The sequence below is a fragment of the Pseudochaenichthys georgianus genome, chromosome 3 (genome assembly GCF_902827115.2).
Source record: "Pseudochaenichthys georgianus chromosome 3, fPseGeo1.2, whole genome shotgun sequence".
NCBI lineage: Eukaryota > Metazoa > Chordata > Actinopteri > Perciformes > Channichthyidae > Pseudochaenichthys > Pseudochaenichthys georgianus.
Window position 1 is genome coordinate 6,188,733 of NC_047505.1, and position 24,663 is coordinate 6,213,395.

Consider the following 24,663-nt stretch of genomic DNA (forward strand, 5'->3'; position numbering starts at 1 on the left):
AGCGGGCGAGGTGAGGCACACATTGCCTTTGATTGATGTCTGTAGGAGAAATTGTGTATTTTTGGGATGGGATGTATATGGATTCAGAGTCAGACCACAGCAATGTATTCATGATTCAGCTGTAGAAGGTGTGAATAAATACTGTCGAACATTTTTTGCACATCCTGCTGTATATACTGTAGATACATATCCCAGTAAATACAATAACATATTTGCCTGCTACTTAACCATCAAAATAAAAACAATTCCACGGTGCTGGTGAATCTGGGCCTCAGTCAGTCAGGATGTTTTTTTTTTGTACCAGCAAGACCTCTGTTTGAGTATAGTGGCTTTCCTATGAATAATTGAGAAGGAGAGAGTTAGACTGGGCTGTTTAGATAAAACATGAGGGAGTGAAACCATTAGGCACACATACACCTCCCATCCACCATCATTACTCCCAAAACCTGACACCACCTGCCTGGGAAAGCTAACGTGCCAACATCTCCTTCAAACCTGGATTTCACACAGGACACTTGAGAGGGACTTGATGATCATCAAATACAAAAAATATATATACTGTACAGTGGAGGAAATAAGTATTTGATCCCTTTCCGATTTTGTAAGTTTACCCACACTGTAAAAAAAAGTCCGTGAAATTAACAGTGAAAAGCTGTAAAATCACGACATCAAAAGACTGTAAATAGATAAACAATGAAGCAGTAATATTTTGTAAAATACTGAACCAAATATGTTAAAAATAATTATATTTCATTGTATAATTTACAGATTACTGTGGTTTGAACACAGAAAAACTGTAATACATAAAACAATACAGTTAAAATGACAACATGACAGTGTTAAAATCATGTTTTTTTGTCAGGTTGATTTTTTTTTTTTATACGGAAAGAAACCGTATTCCATTTTACAAATTCATACTTTACAAATCAGAATATGAACAAATACAGTACAATTATGTTAATATAAAGGGTGATTGCAGTTAACATGAAGTATATTACTTCTGAGGTCTGATGGCATTTTCTCAATTTGTACACATCATCTTAATTTAATCTTTTAAAAGTACTTCCATACAACATGACACCAATATGTTTCATAATAAACATTGCAAAAACATCTCAGCTCTCTCTATCCTAGAGCACTGTGTAAAGAGGTCATTTGGCCCTAAAGCTGAAAAGTTGAAGTCTACTTTTTGAGTCTTGTCTTTTTCTTTTTTATTGGGACAGCCTTCTCTCGGCGGAAGTCACGCAAGCGGTCTACGAACGCAGCCTCCGAAGGATGCGGCCGCTGAATTGAGACACGCCTACTGAGCAGTAGAGTTTGTTTCTGTTATTTAATTGGACTATGTAATTATCGCGGGAGCAGCCAGTGTTTGCGAAGTTAGTAGGCTTGTTTGAGATGAGCTGCGGCTCGCCTCGAAAATAGACGAGAATAGCCGATTGCAGCCGGTGGAGGTCTCAAAAGGCTCACCTGAAGTCAGACAGCTCGGAGTCGGCTTGACTCGGTTTGCATTTATAAAGAATGCACAAATGTGTTTAATCGTTAATGTCAGATATGTACTAAGTAAATACATTTGTTCCTGCTCAAGATTAGATTCAACTTTATTGTTATTGCACAGATTACAGGTACTGAGACAACGAAATGCAGTTTAGCTTCTAGCCAGGTGCAACAAGCAGTGAAGTGAAAAGTAATGTTCACAATCTATAGAATAAAATATAGAATGCATTGAATTATGAATAAACAGTGAGGGGTATGAATACACTAGATATCAGCCTGTGAGCAGTATGAACAGTGTGTATGAATACACTAGATATACACAGCAGCCTGTGAGCAGTATGAACAGTGTGTATGAATATGCCAAGATATATAAAGTATGAAAACGGTAAGTAGTGCAAGTATAGTATCAAATATATAGATATTAATTTCATGATGATAAACATTGTGGAACAATGATGAAAAATGTGAATGGAAGTGGCGACGTAAAACTGGCTCAAAACAACAACAAACTTTTGTCGTGTCTTTTCGGCCGTGCAGACACCTTCCGCCGCCGATGCGACATGTGGAATCGGTAGGCTGTCGGCCAAAGAAATCACTCTGATTGGCTGTTCAGCTAGCGAATCAGTGCATGAGAAGCGAAGCGGAAGTGAGGGACCCAAACAAACTATTAAGAAGGCAAATCTGAGATTTCATTTACCTCCAGCTCTCGACTCAGGTTCGGGAAAGCCCCGTGAGCTTCTCGCTGTAGAGGGAACATGGAACGCACACGCTATTTGTTGTTTGTTTATATCACGCAGTCTGTTCTTCTTCTCTCGGTTATCACGCAGTCTGTCTTCCGGTTGTTGCCTCTTTTGAATGACGAATACACACTACCGCCGCCTGCTGGTAAGGAGAGTTATTGCCACTCACGCATGCGCAGTGCGTACGTGCTTCTTGGCCGTCGGCTGAAGTCTTTGCGGTGTGTTCCAGTGCGACACATGGCAAAGACACAGAGACGTGAGGCGACGTGAGGCGACGTTCCGTTGGGACGTGTTCGTTGGTGTCAGTTTGGTGTGTAAGGAGCTTTACGGCTCGAGTGCGCGGCCAATTCTGCCTGCACACGGAGCTGTGTGCAGATGAAGAGATTATAGATTATTTCGCACTTAAAAGATCATATAGTGGAGGGGCGACCTGTGGCATGTCCAGTAATTGGTTGTAAAAATAAATTCACTGTGAAATCGTCATTTACTGCTCATATGTCCAGAAAACACAGAGCATGTTCTGTTGATAGCATAAGTGACTTGTACAGGGAAGCCATTTCTCAGTGTTCTGCTGTCCATGCACATGAAGATTCTTCCCAGAGCCCAAATGATGCAACAACAAATGAAAGCACTGATTTGCCACAGAATTTCAATGAGACCTATCTTAGGAATCTATAATTGTTCTACTTAAAATTGCAAGAGCAGCTCCTTCTTCCAGCTTCAACAATACAGACCATTGTCTAAGAGATGAAAAATGTGCATGAGTTGGGATAGGATTACATTTTAAGTAAACTACGTTCACTTTTAAAAGATGTCTAACTGATGATGCTATTGCTAAAATCTGTGATTGTGTGAAGGATCTGTTCTCAGTCTGTCACCAGGGACCACTGAGAACAGAGCCGGCCCGACCCATTAAGCGACATAAGCAGCCGCTTAGGGCCCCGCAGCCACTAATGGCCCCCTAGCAACAACAACAACAAAATTATGAATAAAATAAAAATAATAATAATCTCAGTACACCGTCGCCGTGATAAGTATGTTTAATTAATTTTGTTAATATGCCTAGATTGCCTACTCTCAAAGTCATGCATTATATTATTGAGTCAATAATATAATACATTAACCGTGCTTTACCTGAACCTCATCATGACACAAGAGAGGACGGCAGGATTATAATTTCCCAGACATTCAAAAAGATGTTCAAAAACATAGAGGCTAAAAAAGTAACATTAGGAAATGATGAAAATATGACACAAAGGTTTGCTTACCACATACCTGGGAAACAAACAGTAAGTGGCTTATTAGAATCAACATTTTAGAAGAATTAAATGTCACAGCAGTCATGGGACATAAGTGATGGACACAACTTTAAGTCCAACCAGTTCTTCATTGAAAATCCAGGATGCCTGAAGCTAATTCTGTACCAGGATGCTTTTGAAATGGTCAACCCCCTTGGCTCTGCTAGGAAAAAACACAAAGTTGTTGCAGTCTATGTTTCTGTGGCAAATCTACCTGCTCATGTGCGCTCCAATACTGATCCTGGTTTGATTGTGTGGAGAGAATGACCTAAAACTATTTGGATTTGCTAAGGTGTTCTCAGAGATGTTAGTGGATTTAAAAGACTTGGAGGAAAGTGGAATAGTTGCAACAGGTGGAGACATGGTCAAAGGGGCTCTGTCCTGCATTGCGGGTGATAACTTGGGTTCACACGCTATTGGTGGGTTCACTGAAAACTTTAGTCATGCTCAGTACTTTTGCAGGTACTGTGAAATCATACACAGTGAGTTTAAGAGTGATGATCCAAATGTATGTGGGCCACAGCGCACACCCCAAGGTTACGATTCTGCTGCTGCTGATCTACAAGTTGAAGACATTCAACACATCAAAGGCATAAAGGCAAACTCTGTCTTAATGCTCTGACATCTTTTCATGTTTGCAAGCCAGGTCTCCCACCTTGTTTAGACCATGACATATTTGAGGGTGTCTTATCCTACGATGTTGCACTGTACTTAAAGTATTTTATTAAGAAAAATAAATGGTTTACATATTCACTTTTGAACCGGCGCATATAACAGTTCAAGTACAAAGGATCTGATGCTCTCACTGAGCTGTCAACTCGTACCCAAGCTCTCAGGTCAAGCCATTCAGAACTGGAACTTGTTAAGATTGCGGCCTGTATTCATTGGTGACAAAGTGCAACATCCAGAAGATGATGTGTGGCAGTTGACTCTCCAGCTTAAAGATATTGTTGATCTGATTTGTGCACAAAAGATTTTGTTGTCACAGGTAGCATTACAATCCAAGAATATTTGGTAACAAGGAAGGAAGTGAGTCCACTAAAACCAAAGCACCATTTCATGAGACACTATCCGGCACTCATCTTGAAATGTGGCCCCTTGATTAGAGAACGGACGATGTGTTTTGAAAGTAAACACAGCTACTTCAAGAGATGTGGCAGGCATTTGAAAAACTTTAAAAGCATCTGCCTAACTTTATCCGAAAGACATCAGATGTTTCAGGCATATCTTTCAGCTGGGCCAGGATGCAACTTCTGCAAGTCAAAGACAGTTGTACTTTTTACTCCAGTCTTTACAGTGATTCAATCAAACATGCAGTGAGAGAGTGTGGCTTTTCAGAAAGCAATACTAGTGTTTCCACAGACATACAGTATAAAGGTACATCATATACTAGTGTTTCCACAGACATACAGTATAAAGGTACATCATATACTAGTGTTTCCACAGACATACAGTATAAAGGTACATCATATACTAGTGTTTCCACAGACATACAGTATAAAGGTACATCATATACTAGTGTTTCCACAGACATACAGTATAAAGGTACATCATATACTAGTGTTTCCACAGACATACAGTATAAAGGTACATCATATACTAGTGTTTCCACAGACATACAGTATAAAGGTACATCATATACTAGTGTTTCCACAGACATACAGTATAAAGGTACATCATATACTAGTGTTTCCACAGACATACAGTAAAAAGGTACATCATATACTAGTGTTTCCACAGACATACAGTATAAAGGTACATCATATACTAGTGTTTCCACAGATATACAGTATAAAGGTACATCGTATAAAAAAGGGCTTTTCCTTGTGGCCAATAATGACGAGTCCATGGAGTTCAGATCACTGCTCATTATTTTAATTCTAAATGATTCAGCTGTGTATGTTGTGATGGATATACATAAAGCTCACTACCATTCTGATACCACCTGTACTCTGTGACAAAAACAGAATGCAAGGTTGCAATATCTTCACATTAACGACTTGGTAGATTTGTATCCATCCAAACCATTCTAACAATGCACATGTATGCTTAGCGAAAATAATAAAATACTATTTGAAAAACATTAAAGTGACAGCGGTTTTTGTTGTGCAATGTACAGAAATAAAAAGTATACATCCTCAATCACACCATATACTCAAGTAGAGGTTACTCTTATCTGTATATAATGTATGTACAGTAGTAGTTGACGAAATGTCTAATCATCTTTGTCTTTCATTTGTAATTTTGAAAACTGAAAAGTGTCGTTCTTCCATGAATCCAGAGGTGACTGACTTGGAGCAAACATGTATACGCAGTGCCATCACGGAGGTCTTGCCTGACCTTCCAGAAATGACAAAGGATATTCTGGAAGAGACTTTACAATCCCTTGGGGTGGGGACCTATGAGGATTTCCAGTTTGTTAAGGAAGCAGATTTGCCGTCAGCTTTGAGGCCAATTCAAGCCCGAAAAGTCCTTGTTGCTTGGAAGCTAAGACGTATGTATACTTGTGACTATTGCAGTACAGGATGCCACCAGTGCCCAAAGTGGCCTGCATAAAAGATCAATCAGAAATATAGAAACATTAAAACTGTGTTCTGTTTGTATGTGTGTGTTTTTGCAGGCCAGACTCCTGAATCCAAGGCAAGGCCATGTATTTGCATAGATTAAGAACAATTCCTACAGTAATGCCATTCAAAGTGCTTCAGGATCAAACAGAGAAAACACAATACATTGAGAAGAAATACAAAACACACAAAATAATTAATTAAAAGAAAGAAAACCATGTTTAACAGTTCGAAAATTAGAACATTTAAATTTGAAAAGCCATATTAAAAAGAAATGTTTTTAGACCTGATTTAAATGTTTCTAAAGTGCTAGCCATTCTCATACGTTCTGGCAGTTTGTTCCGCACCAGGAGCGTAGAGGCAGAAGGCTGCTTGCCCACGCTTTGATCTCACACATGGAACAGTGAGCTGGCCTGCGCCTGAAGACCTAAGGAGTCTGCTGGGTTCGTACCACTGAAGGAGGTCCTTGATGTATTTGGGTCCTAGCCCGTTTAGTGCTTTATACAGTATGTGTGCATTAACATCTTAAAGTCAATTCTCTCACTAACTGGAAGCCAATGCAGCGATCTCAGCGCTGGAGTGATCTGTTTTCTTTGTCCGGGTTAAGACTCTGGCAGCAGCATTTTGAATTAGTTGGAGTTTACGGAGTGATTGTTTTGTGAGGCCTGTAAAGATGCTGTTGCAGTAGTCAAGCTGGCTAAAAACAAATGCATGGACAAGTTTTTCAAGGTCTAGCTTCGACATAAGGTCTTTAATACGCGAGATATGTTTGAGATGGTAGTAGTCTGATCTCTTGATTGCCCTGAGGTGGCTGGTAACATTGAGGTCAGAGTCTAAAATTATACCTACGTTTCTTGCTTGACTTTTCGGTTCGAGTAATAGTGATCCCAGGTGTGCAGAGACTTTAATTCTTTCTTCTTTGGTTCCAAAAGCAATTACTTCGTTTTTTTTTTGTGTTGAGCTGGAAGAAATTACGGCACATCCAGTCATGTATTTGTTTTAGACATGTGATCAATAAATCAGTAGGACCGTATTCGTCTATGGAAAGTGATATGTAGATTTGGGTGTCATCCGCGTAATTATGATAAGAAATGTTGTTATTTCTAATTATCCAGCAGCTCATCTGTTGGTGGCTCAGGACCTTCTGCATCCTTGCCGTCCTATTCACCCAGAAGTTCATCCTCAACCTCTTCCAACAGCTGCAAAGGCCCTGATATAGACTGGATGGATAGCTTTGTGATACCGTGGGATAAGTTCCCAGAGGAACTGATGCAGGCACTGGAGAGGAAAACGACCTCGTCCACGAATGAGAAGAGAGATGGTACGGATTCTGGTGTGTGAAATGAAGTACTTGCATAAGTAAAAGACACACTATTGAAGTGGCAAAAAAGAAAGTGGAAAAGTATCCTACGTCTCTTCAAGACATAATAGAGGGAGACGTGATCGGGCCAGGGTATCACTCTCTGGTCAAGCAATTGCAAAATAGGATAGAGAATGTGAAGCCATCCACGACCCCAAAGATAAGAAAAGGAAAGAATCGCACTGATGAGTCAGACACAGATGAAGTCCCTCCAGAACAGAGAGCAGCAATCCAGGACACTTATGGGTGCCTTCAATGGGATTTAAAATGCCTGCTAGGAGAGACCGAAGAGAGCCAGCAGGAGAAAAGGGAAAAACTGAGAGTGATGCAACACTGATGCAAATCCAGAGGAGGTCAAACTTCTAATGAAGTCAACGTTCTACACGCGGCGTCAACAAGTCAACCAGAGGAAACATATCAAATCCCTCCTGCAAGAGTGGCCGTTTTGGTTCGACGACCTGGGCATAGCAGTCCACGTCAAGGAACTCACAGGAAGTGAGCTTCAATAAACTTTCCCACGGAATTTGGATCTGAAGGGGAAACGACTGCTGAACTACAGGAATACTGTTGCTGTGTACAAGAGCAACAGGTTGCTACAGGCTGTACCCAAGTTTAAAGTGATGAGAGGAGAGCCAAGTGGTTGTTCTGAAGACGTCAAAGACATGGTGCTGCTTCTGCTGTCCTACTTTCATGAGAAGGAAGACATGATGCTCTGTTACGTGGAGGACACATGCCTGGCAGAGGAAGTACAGATGGACCAAGTTCAGTTGACTCCCATTGTTGTGTGTGGTTAGTAAAATAAAGCTTTCACTCTACTTTGTTCTGCTCTTTCTGCCACTTCTTTCTCTCTTTTCTGTCTAATTAGAGACATTTATGTTGCACAATGTTTTTTGTTACTGTAAGCTCGTAAAGGGCTAGTTTGGATGCTTATGGATACTTATCCATAGTCAGTGTATTGCTTACATGTCTTTGGAGGAACAGGCAGGAGCACGGGTACGTATGTAAAGCTGTGGATGGGTGCAGCAGCGAAAAGTATTTTAGCCGCCTAAAAATGTACGCTATATTTATAATATTGTCACAGCTTTATCTTGTTTCTGATGGGGAACTGAAGCTGCATTTTCAAAGCCACCAGACCACAATAACAAAAACAAAATGTACCTTGCAACCATGCAGAACATGGGAGTTGCTGGTATACCACTGCCTCGATTGGTTAGTGTGTTTGTTATTGTGTGACTTTGTTTAGTTCTGATTCACCAAAGTCACACAATAACACAAACAAACTAACTGCTGCTTCAGTCCCCCATCCGAAACAGACTGTATAGCCAGGGGTGCACATCACTTTCTCAGTGAGGTACTCAGATGGGTACCTGGAGTCAGTGTTTGGTACTCCAACTTCTGGCTCCACTCAAAGTTATTTGATGAAGCCCTCTGTATCGTGAACGGGGGCTGGTGGAGTACTTCAGGAAAGTCGACGGGGGGGCTAGTGGAGTACTTCGTGACCACAGAGTGTGCACGTTGTGATCAGCTGTTTTAGCGCAGTTCTCAGAAGGGGGGAGTCTCCCTCCGCAGCCGGTTAGTGTAGTTTTAGCACAAGTCCATTGTACAGACCGACCTTAACAGCAGCCCTGTCTGTGCACACGGAGACCGACTCTGTCGTCCGGTGATCTAACCGCCTTCTGGAAAAGCTTCACAAGTACGTCGGTACGCAAATGCGCTTTGTGACACAAGTGACGGTACACATTTCAGATTGTTGCCGCGCATGCGTACCTGCGTACCAGTTATGTGCACCCCTGTGTATAGCTATCTGACAGCAAGGCAGAGCTTTGAAAATATTCTTTAATGTAGCATACACTAAGAGTAATATTGTTTACGTTTTTTTGGTGGCTTAACTACGTCCACAGCCGTGCATTGCTTAGCTGTCTGCTGGTTCTCCTCTGTTTCTCCAACTGTAGCTCCTACAACCCCCCTTCAAACAATATGAACTACCCCCTAAAAGCAAGTCAAAGTGACATTACATGTATCTCCCCTTAACCTGCAAATACACGTACATACATGTTTGTATTGATGGTGAGCAATTTAACAGACCTTAAAATGTAATAACATGTGTGCTAAAATTGTTTTGTGAAATGTTTCAGGAAGACAAGTCTTGTTTTAATTTAGTTTGAATTGTGTTTTTCTTCTTCTTTTTCAGGACGATCCTGCTATTCTTAAAGGCGGTTCATGCTGAGTGTGGATCGAAACATAATACAGGACAACGTTGTTCAATTCCATTACAATGATCACATATTGTCTATTTCTAATGTTTGTAAAGTACATTACGAATAGTATGTTGAGAAATGACAGATGTTGTTGATCACTGCTTTGAGTAGTAATACATTCTTGGAAAGGCAAGTTATTGTTGGAATTGTTTCAACTTTTAATACAGTGGCTCTTGAGGTATATCTAGCTTTGCATTTTTAATTTGAAGTGCTTAATCTGTGTACCCTGGATTACATTCTTCACATGTCTGGTAATAGTCCAACATATATATAAAGGCAGTATAGTTTAAATGAAATCTTTCAATCTGACTAATGTATAGCAATAATCCTTACAGGCGGTTTTATACTTTATATTTGAGATTGATATTCATAGAACAGTTTTTTCTGCATTTTAATTGTAATAAATACATTTTACATAACATTTAAATTGCAGTATTTAGATGTTGCTTTCACCGTAAAACTGTTCAAATAAACCGACCATTACAATTATAGACTGTTACTTTCTTTGTAAGTGGGCACATTTACAAAATCTGCAAGGGATCAAATACTTATTTCCTTCACTGTATGTATATATATATATATATATATATATATATATATATATATATTTGAGGATACTGGCTCATAAAAAGTATTCATCTGATACCAGTGCAATCTTTCCCCGTGGGAAATCATGTACCCAAGGTGCCAAAGGAATGTGACTGAAAAATAAGTGAAACAATATGTTTATATTGCCATGACATCGAAACTATAAAAGGTGGATTTAATGATGTCATGGCCTGTGGAATTACCCAACCTACTTAATAGGTCAACATCAACCCACAGTTCTCAGCCCGTGAAACACAGGAAACCAATGAGGTAATGGCCATGGTAAGCACTGACAACAATGTATTACTATCAGTGGATAATGTTACATGTTTGTAGGGGAGTAATAGAGCAGGGGCGTCTCCAGACCTCTGACTCCGCACCATTAGAGGTCTGCTGTGTGGAGAGCTTCACATTGTTCTCGCATTGCCTAACTTCACCCCCAAATTCATTCTGTCAGGCTTCAAGAAAAGCGTTTGTGTCCAAACTACCGGTGACCGACGAATCAGCATCATCCGTGTGTTTTTGGTGTGTGTGAGGCGACATCGTGATCCCACAGGAAATGGTCCATAAGGCGCCTGTCTCCCGTTACTTCCCTGAGAAGTGTGACATCAGTGATGATTCAGCCAGCTTCTGAACCTTTTTTCTGCAAAGTTCTTTTAGCAACATAATCTATTGAACTATGAAAATTACATCTCTGTTTTGTATTTAGTGTTTTTAAACATGTCTTACTTTTTACAACCATTCAAACATAATGTAAATAACAATGTTATTGATGGAAAATATCTTCTTCTACATTTGCACATCAAGTTTCTGAAACCATTTCAATAAAGAGACGTTATACTGTACTATTCTGAAATTCCAATATTTATGTTGCATTCAACATTCTAGCTTTTATTTCTTCTTTAAGCCTTTTCAGATGCGTCATATTAACTTCCACATTTGAAAGTCTTAAGTTACAATAAGACTTCATTCTCCAAATGTAATGAGTCCAAAATGGAAGATACTACGTGCCATGCTGTATTAATGAGCTCCACAGTGTGAACGTCAGCAGATCCATCACAGAGATCACATACAGACTGAGATGCATCGGATGTCAGCTTCAGCCCGTCTGCTCCTCGCTCTTACTGACCTGATCATAGCAGAACAGCAACGCCTCCTCTTTCTCCTGCACCCTCACATCAGGAGCTGAGTGCTTTCTTTTCATGGCTGTCCTTTAGAGGCTGTGTTCCCTGGAAAATCTGCCTCCTTTCTGACAGACTAACGAGAGTGGGAGGATGAAGGAGGCAGGGAGAGGTATGGAGCAGGAGGACCAGGAGGGGGGAATGATGCTCCTTTGTTTGAAAGCCACCCAGCGTCTGGGCTTCCCGTATCTCTCAGCTCCACGTGTTGCCGATGCCCATATTTTCAGTGTTTCTGTTTCCTCTGTAGTATTTATTGGGTTGTTATATTCAGATGTGAATCATAGAAACTAGAACTAAGTGTTCCGTGTGTGTCCTCGCTGCTTGTTCACACACAATAACAATTCTTACCGGAGCTTCTGCTGTTTATACCGCTTCTCATGCGCTCTCTACATTTAATTTATATCTCAAAGGGTTTATTTTATATTTGCTGGGGTGCCGCGAGCACTGTCCAAGTGTGCCGTAAAAAAAATGTCTTTTTATGTTCCACATTTTTTTCTGACTTAATAAACTTCACTTCATATACACTTTATTTTATTACATGTACAATGGAGTTCATAAGCTAATAAAACATATATTGCTCAGATTTAGAAATATTAAACTGCTTAAATTCTCATGATTTACGTCAGCCGTCATTGTTCACGGTGTGAAGAGCAGCTTTTTATCCTCGCGTCAAATAATTACAAGATGGATCATTACGTAGTGACAATAAATAAAGAAGCACCCCAGCCCTCAACAACACATGGGGGCTGAAGGCTTATTCGATTTTAAATGATGCGATTATGAAATCGCAAAGCCTGCGATTTTTTTTAACATTTTTTTCACCATTTTTTTTTTTTCTTCCTGTGTGTCAGTCATCCACACCAATCAGAAGTGCTGTGCTCCACATGTACCAGCCATTGTTAATCAATCAGAAGTGGCCCATGATAGAAGATGATAGACAGATTGATCCAATCACCTGCCAAGTGCTTCTGAAAGTGCCTGCCCTTTCCAAATGGCTTCCAATGGAGCTTTAGATGGTTTGGTGAAACAAACCATCTGAGTCAGGTTAGTAATGCTCCATCACATGTTTCTATTACAGGGTGAATCTGAAACTGAAGCTTGACTTTAAAGCAACCCAACGGAAGTTTCATGTAAGTTTAGTTCTTTCACTCGTAGCTCGGGCTGCGGGGGTGCTAGAGACTGGAGTACGTTGATACGACCTTCCTAGCCGGAGATATGGCCGCATTTTACAATAAAATTCCGTTGGGTCGCTTAAAAACAAATATCGCAATTGGAATCGCAATATTTGTCAGAAAAATCGCAATTCGAATCCCAAAATCGTGCAGCCCTAAACATGATGGAAGAGCAGTGCAAAAGAAGTCTAAAAGCAGACAGTACAGCGAAAGCTACCTTCGGTATGGTTTCTGGAAGCTGACTGCGCGACGCACCATTATGCATCCATCCTTTGTAGATTAACTGAACTACCAGGTAATAACTGCAGCAAAAAGTCTCTTTTCTTTTTTAGAAAAAATGAGAGGTCAAAGGTCATCCAGCAGGAGTCAGTGGACGACCATAGGAAGATCAAGAAGAACGATCACAGCTGACACAGAGACATGGGGTACTATCTCCCCTGTATACTATCACACATTCATATGACTGAGGGTCCTATACCTAGTTCACATGATCGAGCGTGACTCACGTTAGCCAATCAGCAGTGATGATCTCAGCCTGCCGTCACTGACGTTGAATCCGAAAACCAAACATCAGCCGTTAACCATTAGCTGTTAGCACACAGAGCTCACAGCTCCTCATACCGGTTTAGAAACTGGAGAAAGGTTATACAAGTACCAGAGGTGGGAGTAAGTCCTACATGTGCAAGTCATGAGCAAGTCTCAAGTCTTAACCTACAAGTCTCAAGCAAGTCCCAAGTCACTGTGGTGAGAGTCAAGCAAGTCAAGTCAAGTCAAGTCATTGCTCAGGTCAAGCAAGTCAAGTCATACGAACTTCTGATGGGTAACCCCAGTTTCCGGCCAAAATTAAAATTTCAAACCAGACTCCAAAGGAAGGTCAATTTAACTTCAGCTTTGAATATTCATTTTTTTCCTATTCATTTAAAAAAACAAAACATTGGATTCATGATGGCTGATATGATCTGTTGAAGAACAGAAAAAGAGAACAAGAAAAAAGCACAAGAAGTTTAAGACACAGAGAGATGGAGGAAAGAAGACTCAGCAGAAGACAGACAGGAAGTGAACACTATATTTACATGACAAGCTGATACGGCACAGTGCAGAAGCTGTGCCCTGTTACACTGTGAAACTGGTCACACAAGGTACATGCAGGCACAGGATTCTCACAAGAAGAAGAGGTTAACCAACACAAAATGACATGTTTCCATATCGGATGTAGACAGGAAGTTTAAAGACAATTGTAACTATAGATCACAAAATCATGTACCATTGCAACCACACTCTTACATCTCCTGCTGCTTCGCACAATCATCTATCATTACCTCTGTCAAGGAGGTTGTGTTTTTTGTCTGTTTCTCTGTGTCTGTGAGCAGCGCTATGGAAAACAACTAATAGCTAGATTTACACAACAACTGTTTGAAGAGTAAAGCATAGGCCAAGGTAGATCCGGTCACATTCTGGAGAGGATCCTGATGATTCCAGCGTCCTACTGGTTTTTTTTTTACAGTAGGGCTTAACCTCATGAACACATCAAAGAACTTCCCAACTGCGAAGAGAATGTGAAAGCACCTTTGGCCTTGGAGGTCTGCCAACCTCGATTACCATACTGTCATTCCCCACACAACTGTACGACAGCCTACTGTAATGTGTTAGTAAAGACGCCGGAGATGCCTTTATGTGTATTATATTAGATAAAAACGTTCTCATCCCGATCAGTGAGCACTGTCTGGTTCATACATTCGTTTAGACAGAACCAGATGAGCTTGTGGCTCTCAAACAACCACACTTTCAGTTCTCTTTTTTCTAAATGTAAGCAGTGCGGTGATAGTGAAGCTGCCTGCTGCTTCTAACTCCACAGCATGGAAACACGGCTGTCTGGAGTGAGAACTTACCGCTTTGTTGCTCCATGTTGCTGAGAGCGTCTGCAGTATCCTGGGGAAGGCCAACAGACCAGTATGACATCCCACTGGTGTCACTGGTTAATCACTCTAAGCACAGAGAGGGAGCCTGGACTCAGCTGTCACTCATCTGCAGTGATGAAAAGGAAACGCACATCAAAACATTTATACCTGTTAAACTCTGCACTGAACACCTGGCTTACTACGCCCCCCTCATCATGCGTGAGTGGGACCCAGGGGTGTATCGGGTGTATCGGGTGTATATACCAGGATCTACCGGGGTGGCAACTGCCACCCTAAAAATAGGCCTTGCCACCCCAGTTGGCAGCTTTGTTTTGAAAGAAAAGTTGTGGCTCATCGGACATTTATGAGAGAAAGTCTCTAATGTCCGAGTGCAAGTGAATGCAGCACAAGACGCGAGTCTTGTAACCCCTCCTTCGGCTGTGGCGCGAGCGTGGAAATATGATTGGCGACAATTTCATTTGAACGGGACGGCGCAAAACGAGAAGCATTCGGACCCAAGTAGACGGAAGGAATGAAGTATTTGTGGTCTACAATGACAGAGAAGAGCCTGTCAAGTTTGGCTGTACTCAGCATTGAATCAAAACGCACTAAAGCTTTGGATCTTGGACTATTGTTCCCCGCAACGCTCATCGTAACCTTCAATGGACAAACCAAACTTTATCGGGACTGTAGTGAAGCTGAGCATTTCTATAAAACAGTGATAAGCCCGGTTTCAGTTCAAACCAGAAATGAAGGTGGGAAATGACTAATTGGCATGACCAGATAGATGGTATGATTATACATATAGGAGAAGAAATTAATTGTATTATGAAAATGGGAATTGTTGCAGTTTTGGTGATCTCCACAATTGTTTTATTTTCTTGTAGGCCAATATTCACTGGTCGATGAGTTATCTACTCATTTATTTGAAGTTATTTACTTCATCATCTGCGAGTATGAATTTATGTTTATTAGATTTTGAATAGAGACACATTTCAACTTGTCTCTATTGTTGTTTATTCCTCCTAAAATGTAATTGTGATGTATTGATTAGATCTAGTGTTGCGAGACATTACCATGAATATATATTCATACTATTATTTAAAAATGTTTGGGAGCTACCGTGAAGCTCGTCTAATTGAGCGAGTGAGTATGCACATTTATAGCAATCTATGTGCAGATAAATGTTGGGTTATGTATGTGATGGTGTGTGTGGTTGAAATTGTGTTACATGTATGTTTTAGTTCAGCTCTCATTTTGATAGGAAGTGAAAAAGAGATAACATTTAAATTGCCATCTTAATGTTGAATAAGTGACCAAGTAAAGGGTTTAAATTGGCTCACATAAATATATGTAGTTTAAGAAATAAAGTGTCTGAGATAGAGGAAATATTATCATGTGGTATTCATTTATTAGCAATATCTGAAACTCACTTAGATGACACATTTAATGACGCTGCTGTGGATATTGATGGATATAGAATATTTAGAAAGGACAGGAATGCATATGGAGGTGGGGTGGCAGTATACATTCAAAAGCAAATACAAGCTAAAGTGAGATATGATTTGATGTCTGCTGATATTGAAGTACTTTGGTTGCAAATGACTTGAAACCTTTGTTGGTAGGATGTTGTTACAGACCTCCAAATGCAAACTTAATTTATTTAGACAAATTATGTGAAATGTTAGACAAAGTTTGTGATCTTGACAGAGAGATTTATTTTATCGGAGATTTAAATATTGACTGGAATATGTTGCACTGTGCCCTTAAAAACAAGCTGCAGACAATAATTAATACATGTAACTTGGTACAAATGGTGACTAAACCTACTAGGATATGCATAAAGAAAGATGGGTCAAAAAGTGCAACTTGTATTGATCATATATTTACTAATTTTAGCCATGTATGTTCTCAGGCAATATCAATTCCAGTAGGGTGTTCTGATCATAATTTAATAATTATCGTGAGAAAGACAAAGGTGCCAAAAGCTGGACCAAAAGTAATTGTGAGGAGATCAATGAAATATTTTAGTGAAGAGCCATTTATACAGGATGTTCAAAAGATATGTTTTTGAGAAAGTCGATCCAGATGATGCTCTTGATGTCTTTAATTTGTTATTCATGCAGGTGATTGATAAACATGCTCCACTTAGAAAACAGACTGTAAGGAACTTTAGAGCACCCTGGTTAGATGAGGAATTAAGGGATCTAATGAAACAAAGAGATGATGCAAAAAATGTAGCTCTCTCATCAAGTTATGAGTCAGATGGGAAAATGTATAGAAGGTTAAGGAATTATGTTACAGCATTAAATAAAAATAAAAAACAGTTGTTGAATGTCTACTAGGTAAATGTAATGATAAACCACCAGGAGTGGATAATTTAGTTGGTACATTTCTTAGATATGTTGCTAATTTTGTTGCAGAGCCTATCTGTCATATTATAAATTTGAGTAATGATAAATGTATTTGCCCACAGGCATGGAAAATAGCAAAAATTATTCCACTTGCAAAAAATCCAGCTGGACCATTTTCTGGTACAAATAGCCGTCCAATAAGTTTATTACCAGCATTAGCAAAGATAATGGAGAGAATAATTTTCAATCAAATACAAAAATACTTTGAAGGTAACAAACTTAATACTGTGTATCAACATGCTTATAGACCTGGCCATTCCACATGCACCGCTTTAACACAAATGACAGATGACTGGAAGGGCGAACTAGATAATAGGAAGTTAGTGGGTGCAGTACTACTCGATTTTAGTTCTGCTTTTGATGTCATTGACCATTCTTTGTTGTTACACAAGCTGGAACAATATGGTTTTCATTTGGAAACGCTGAAGTGGTTAGAAAGTTACCTGACAAATCGAAGTCAAACTGTTTTTTTTAATGGAAGTCTCTCAAAGATGAAAAAAAGTCACTTGTGGAGTACCTCAGGGTAGTTGTTTGGAACCACATTTATTTTCTATTTTTACAAATGACCTACCATTAGTGTTAGAAAAAGCTAAAATTGTAATGTATGCAGATGACTCAACAATATATTATGCAGCATCAACTACAAGAGAGTTGACAAATGTTATGAATAAAGATCTACTACTGATATCAGAGTGGGTCATAAATAATAAGTTGGTACTTAATGCCGGAAAAACAAAATCGTTATTAATAGGATCAAATCATCAGTTAAAAGGTGAACCAAAATTGCAACTACATTTAAACCATATTGAAATTGAACAGGTCAAGGAGACAAAATTGCTAGGTATAACCCTGGATCATAAATTATCTTGGTCTAAACAAATTGATAATGTTGTATGTAAAATGGGAAGGGGTGTGTCACTTGTAAAAAGAATTGTAAAATATTTGCCTATGGATGTCAGTAGACAAGTTTTGGATGCTTTGGTTCTGTCGCAGCTTGATTATTGTTTGGTTATATGGTCTAGTGCTGCTGAAAAAGATTTAAACAAACTACAAGTAGCACAAAATAAGGCAGCACGATGTGCACTGCAGTGCTCATACAGAACCAGAGTCACTGAAATGCTGGAGACACTGAAATGGTTAACTGTCAGACAGAGGTCAACTTATATTTTATTAAAATGTTGTCAGAAATATTACAGTGACTCACTCACCAGATATATTATCACAAAGGTTTATAGCGCAATATGCACAACATAACTATCAAACACGACATACAATAGAAGGAAGGTTTGTATTACCCAAATCAAATATGGGACAGAAAACAGTCATGTACAGAGCCATGATCAGCTGGAACTCTTTACCGGTTCACATCATTCAGGAAAATTCTCAAGTACATTTCAAAAGGTTGCTAAAAAATTATTTAAGTATTACAAAGTAAATTTGAACTGTGCCTATGGCTATGTATGCATATATTATTATGTACACTTATTTGTATTTACTTTTGTTTGGCCTTAGGATGGCGATAATTGGATGACCATTTTAGTTTCACTTCATTTCACTGTAAATTGCATGAAATTATGAGCTGTTTTGTTTTGTTTTAATTTTGTTGTATGTATGTTTATGTATGTTTTGAGTGTGTGAGGACCCCAGGAAGAATAGCCAATGCTCATGCTAGTGCTAATGGGGATCCTAATAAAGACATAAAGACATCTTAATAAGTTTGTGAGGCGTTTTGCTGAACAAGATGGTAATCGCCACATTCAGCTGTTATAGGCATGCCAACTTGATGCTCTGCTCCCGGATGACTCGATGAGCATAAAAAACTGTTAGATGATGACCTTGTATGTGTACATTTTTTTTTTTTTAAGGAGGGGTTCTGGCCCCAAAAAACAGTTTTAAGTCCTGAGAAAGTCAAATAAGACAGTGTGTAAAACTACACTGCCCAGCCAAAAGAAAGTAACCACTTTGATTTAACTAGGCGAGTAGGTAAGGACTTTCCACTGGATCATAACTGCAGCGATGTTTATGTTTTAGCTGAATACATGTTTTTTAACCCTAATTGATGCAGTTAGTCACTTCTTTAATGTTTGTTCTTTCTGATGTAAAGTCAAGGTTGTAACTGTTTGCAGTAAAGTCGTGGGGCGCTGAACTGTTCTTTTGATTCTTTTGAATTTTGATATATGATCGGAATTACTTGTCTTTCACATTTGAAGGAGGGTGAGCAAGCATCTTGAGGAACATTCATCATTAACTAAAAAATATAGTTTATTTAATAATAACACTGAGTATGTGAATCATAAAAGTGATTGACAGCTGATAGGAATAATATGATTGTTAATAGTATCATATTCATACAGACAAACATCAATGAGACAGTTAATTAATGTTCTTATTGCAGCAGTCTGCATAGATTTGGTTCCCCTGCTGGTCTAAGAGTGAGACAAACTCATTCAGTTATTGTTCAGTTAAAATTCATTAAATGATGTATGCCACCTTATATATTTATATTTAAGGATTTACTGTTGTGCCACAATAATGTCAACTAATGTTATCGAGTAAAAATATCAATATTGTGGCTTTCCAAGTTAACATTGATTGATGTGACTGTGATTAAATCAGCCAACACATTCTCACTCCCAACTCGGCCTATGTTGACGTTATGTCAGGGTCCCTGTCCTCACTTTCTAACGCAAGGGGGGGCACTTTAGCGTAGAGTTTCAACTATCAGGGAGTCCCATTGACTTGCATAGAGCTCCCTGAACGTTGGTAAAAGCACTTTGAAATGGGATGAAACCATGGCAGACTATCCAAAACTGGATTCGGATGGGTCCTGTATCAACGTCTGCATGTAATCAACAACTGACTGCCAATCAAATAAAGAAAGTACAATTCAAAAACAACAATATTTAGTCAATTAACATTGAACTATACAGATATACAGTAAATACTGTGGATATGTGTAATGTTCCTCTCGGGCTGCATTTAAAAATAAAATAGAGAAAATAAATAAAATAGCTTTTGAAAATATGTGCATCTTAAAAGTGCTTAATTTTAGATAAATAAAATAAAGTGTAGCAGAAGCTTGAGTTTCCCTTTTTCTTTGTCAACTGTTTCACATCAGGACTTAACAGTTTCAGACGATTATAGAACAATATAAGTCTTTACACATCATAGCAATTTAACAGTTTTAAAGTTTCTCTTTCTTTCCCTCTTATATTGCAGTCCCTCACTCACTGTGTTTAATTCAGTGCGAGAATTGAGCTGGAGCTTGTCCTGCCAGGAGTTTAAATCTGGGCTGAAATGGTGTCAGGGCCATTCTCATACACACATGCAGGTGTTCATTGGTTAGCCTGGACCGATATTTAGTTTTAATTTTTATCCTGGTGGACTGATCATATTGGGCTCTGAGACTGCTTATTTTTTGTGACCTCAGTTCTGATCCGGACCGCGGTCCGCCTGTTGCCGACACCTGCACTAGGCGGTTAAAGCACTCAGATTTACAATTAACACAATAAAATATACTGCTGTTTCTAGTTTAGTTTATGATGGATGTATTTTGTTATCCACACATATATTGTTTTTATATTTGTAACATCAAACCGACAGAAAAGATGGTCTTAACATGGCCCAGTGGTCTAGTTAATACAAATAATATTATCAAACATAATATTAAAATGAACACTTATTTTGAAAATACAGCTTCCTGTGTTCGAATGAGCTGCTCCGACCCTCGGTCCTGACGGACTCCAAAAGTCTGACATTATACAATCAAACAAATAAATAAACACAAGGATAATTGTGTCTTATTGTTGTGTAAATAACAGTGTGTGGTTTAGAAAAGAAAACAAAATTAGAAGGAAAAAAAGATTAAACAATACAGATTTCAGTTTTCTGAGCCCCTACTCTCCCCATAACTGACGGCAACAAAAGTCTGACATTATTCAATTAAAATAAAGAAGTAAACACAATAAGTGTGGGGTGCAACAACTAATCGACTTAATCGATTAAAATCGATTACCAAATTAGTTGCCAACTAATTCAGTCGTCGATTCGTTGGTGACGTCATCACGTGTGTTTTACGCGCCGTTAAGCTCCAACGTTATTGGTCTTTTTATCGGTACTGGAGACATTTAAAAAATATATGTCATGTATTATTGCTACATAAACAGTATATCACAGTTTTAGTGTCGCCAACTCGTTTCTAAAATGCAAAAAGACAAACAAAAATGTGTCTATGATATATTTTCGATCTTTCTCTCCCCGTCTGTGTGCGAGGGGGCGGGGCAGTTGACACACACGCAGCTGCTACATGCAGCAACACACACACACACACACACAGAGGAGATGGCGGAGAGAACGCGCTCCGAGGTGTGGTTAAACTTTAACCGTCTCCAGGTGGACAATGCTCGTTGCTAAAAGTGCAATAAGAGTTTAGCATGTAAGGGCGGTAACACGAGCAATTTGTCTAAACATCTTGCAAAAGTGCACCACATCCAGACGGAGAAATGCACCGGGTTCGACTGTCTTTCTAGTAGCTCTGTAGCCCCCTCCACTACCACGAGTAATGTTTCCACGTCAGGTATTATGTATGCTAGCAGTAGGGATGCCAGTGATTATTCGATTATTCGTTACAGTCTCCATAATCGAAAATTATTTTTAAAATTCGATTTTATTTATATATTTTTTTATTATTATTTATGTTTTTGTTTTTTTCCTGGCTTAGTTTCAACCAAAAATATAGACTAATTCTAATAATAGTAATAGTATTAATAATTGTAAATGGCCATTGGTCACACCATCAGTTTGTTTTACTGTAAACTTGGAGGAAGCCAGCAGCACAGGCCCTTCGCTGCGCTGCTACACACCGACCCCGCCCCCCTCTCCGTCACACGTGCGATTGATTTATTGGAGTGAGAACACAACTAAAGATGAACAAAGGAAAGAAGAGTTCCTTGTGGAACTACATCAAACTGACAAGTGCAAATGAAGTCAAATGCTAGTGGAGTACTTCGTGACCACAAAGTGTGAACGTTGTGATCAGCTGTTTTAGCTCAGTTCTCCAGTGAAGGGGGGGGAGTCTCCCTCTAGCCGGTTGGCGTAGTTTTGGCACAATTCCGTTGTACAGACTGACGTTAACAGCAGCCCTTTTTTTTCTCCCGCGGGGGGGGGGGGGGGGGGGGGGGGGGGGGGGCGTCGAATAATCGATTATTATTCGCCAGGGCTGTCCGATTTTCGATTTTGATCATGGTCAGTTTCTGGCATCCCTAGCTAGCAGCAACACACAGAGTTAACTCAATTATACAAACATGGGTTAATGATTAGAGGTAACTGAGTTATTTATTTTGTTAACGTTTCAGCTATTCTGTTTACAGTTCTGTCATCAGATTATTTAATACGGTTTGTTAAAACATTGTTTCTTTTGATGTGAAATATTATGTATTTAATTTAAATAAAAAGCAATGTTAATTTTGTTCAAAATGTGTTTAGTTAATGTCATAATATATGTATTTTTGAATCAAGTATTCATCTTTATTGTCTTCGTTGTTAGTTTCCACATACCTAAAACAACCTCAAGCTAAATCTAAAAGTTGATGGCTAAATAAGAGCGTTTAAGAAATCGTGCAAGGCATACAGTAATAGTCCGAATAGTCGATTAATCGTTTCATTCATCGATAGATTAATCGATTATCAAATTAGTCGTTTGTTGCAGCCCTACTTGATATTGAGTTATAAAAAGGTTGACAAACGCTGTGAGAATGGATCTGCGGAGAGCATTTTGCCGCGATCCCAACTCGTCTATTACCAATGTTCAGGGAGCTCTAAGCAAGACAATGGGACTCCCTGATAGTTGACACTCAATGCTAAAGGGCCCCCTTTGCGTTGGAAAGTGACGACAGGGACCCTGACATAACGTCAACATAGGCCGAGTTGGGAGTGAGAATGTGTTGAATCAGCATATACTTCTGCCAGGGGATGCCACCCCTCAAAATCTCCTGCCACCCTCTTGCCACCCCATGAATATTTTTCTAGATCCGCCCCTGCCTGGTTCCTAAATGATGCAACAAACTCCCCATAGATATCTTCTGTCACAGACAAACAAACAAAAAACCTGTGTTCACCTTGTGCCAATAATAATAATAATAGAAAGCACAGCCCCACCTAGTGTCAGCAGAAAGTATTAAAAATAATGATTACAAAAAAATGCTAAAAATAATTTTAAAATATATTTTAAGATCATGTTTAATCATCTGATTCGTCTTTACATTGCTGTTTTAGTCTGTGTTCTTCTAATTAGTGTCTACAGTGTGTGCCTATTGAGCTGTTTAGAGCCATGTGGGACAAAACCTGATCATGCCCCTCCCTCTCTCTGTCTAAATGAACGGTGACTGTAGAAACTACACTGCGCATGCTCAGAGTATTGTCCTATTTAATGTGTGTGGCAAAAAATAATGACCATAGGGGCATAGAGCTGCCATCCCCACCATACGTCATCTCACATCATTCAGAGCTGATTGGCTGTAAGTACGTGTTCCGCGAAAAGTGGGGTGTGTGAAGAGGAGACGAGAGAGCTGCAGTGACGCGTCCTAAAACCCGGAAGTAAGCTGCGCATGGCTTCCCTCGACAAAAAAGCAATGAGATTTCTCCATAGGATTTTAGAAAATAGCTCAAAATAAGATCTGTGGGAAACAAACCTGTTAGATAAATGCACTTGTTGTTCAGCCGGATAATATCCACATGTCTACCCTACTTTTATAATTTTCGAATCATAAATCTATTGATTAGATTTATGATAGACTTTTTAAACTACAAGAAGATAAGGAGAACTTTTACAAAAAAGTAATAGAGATTTTTGTCCAGAAGGATAGGCAAATGGACTTAATATTCAAGTCAAGGTAAGACTGCAATTTTATTGAAAATGGGATCTTAGAGAGAACAATTCAATATTTAAATGATAAAATTACATTTGTTGGGTATCCTTCTGTTGAACGGTCTGTTTACAATTAATTGAAGCATCAGACTAAAGAGGCTTTTGAAAATAATATTATATTTTGATTTAGGTCAAAATATAATATGTGTAAACCTGAAGAGTCAGTGCCAGTGCCTCAGCAGCCATGAACCTCACTGCAGAAGCTATAAACATCTAAGTGTTTTGTGCCCCTCCACTTTTGTACATATATAAACGCAACTGCAAACACAGCAATAGCACAGTGGATAATAATAATAATAATACATTGGGTTTTTATAGCGCTTTTCCTATTGTTCAAAGACGCTTAATAATTATAATAATAATAGTGTCACAGACCCAGAGTCGCTCTGTCTGAGAGCATTAGCATCTTCAACTCTCAGTGAATCTACACCACATAAGAAAGACACTAAGGCAGCAGAACCTGGTGGAAAACCCTTATTGAGCCTGCTTTATGAGCCAAATGCTGAGAAACAAAAGCAAGACATAAGTAGAAGACATCTATTTCAAAATGTCAGGACAAAATAACCTGAGTTTTAAATATATTAATTATTCACTGCGTGTTTATAACATACCGGTTTTTTATTTGTGTATCATCCTCACACACACAGAAGCTTTGTCTGAGTGAGTGTGTCTGTGTTGAGGTTTGAAATCAAAGTGAGTATGTGTTTGTCTGTGTGTATTTGTTGTTGTCATAGCCGACCAGAATAATGACAGGTTAAACGATATGAAAAG

General features: G+C 39.1%; 1 protein-coding gene and 1 pseudogene across 1 annotated transcript in view; one reads left to right on the forward strand and one right to left on the reverse strand.

The window, feature by feature from the left end:
- The window catches only part of lrrk1 (leucine-rich repeat kinase 1), a 112,996-nt gene that overhangs the window by 88,059 nt on the left and 274 nt on the right, over nucleotides 1-24,663 (reverse strand). The window contains 1 exon segment of the mRNA XM_034104359.1: nucleotides 14,545-14,680. Within this exon segment, the coding sequence (XP_033960250.1) occupies nucleotides 14,545-14,614 (70 nt within the window). The 5' untranslated portion in view covers nucleotides 14,615-14,680.
- Nucleotides 7,321-9,680, forward strand: LOC139432928 (uncharacterized; annotated as a pseudogene).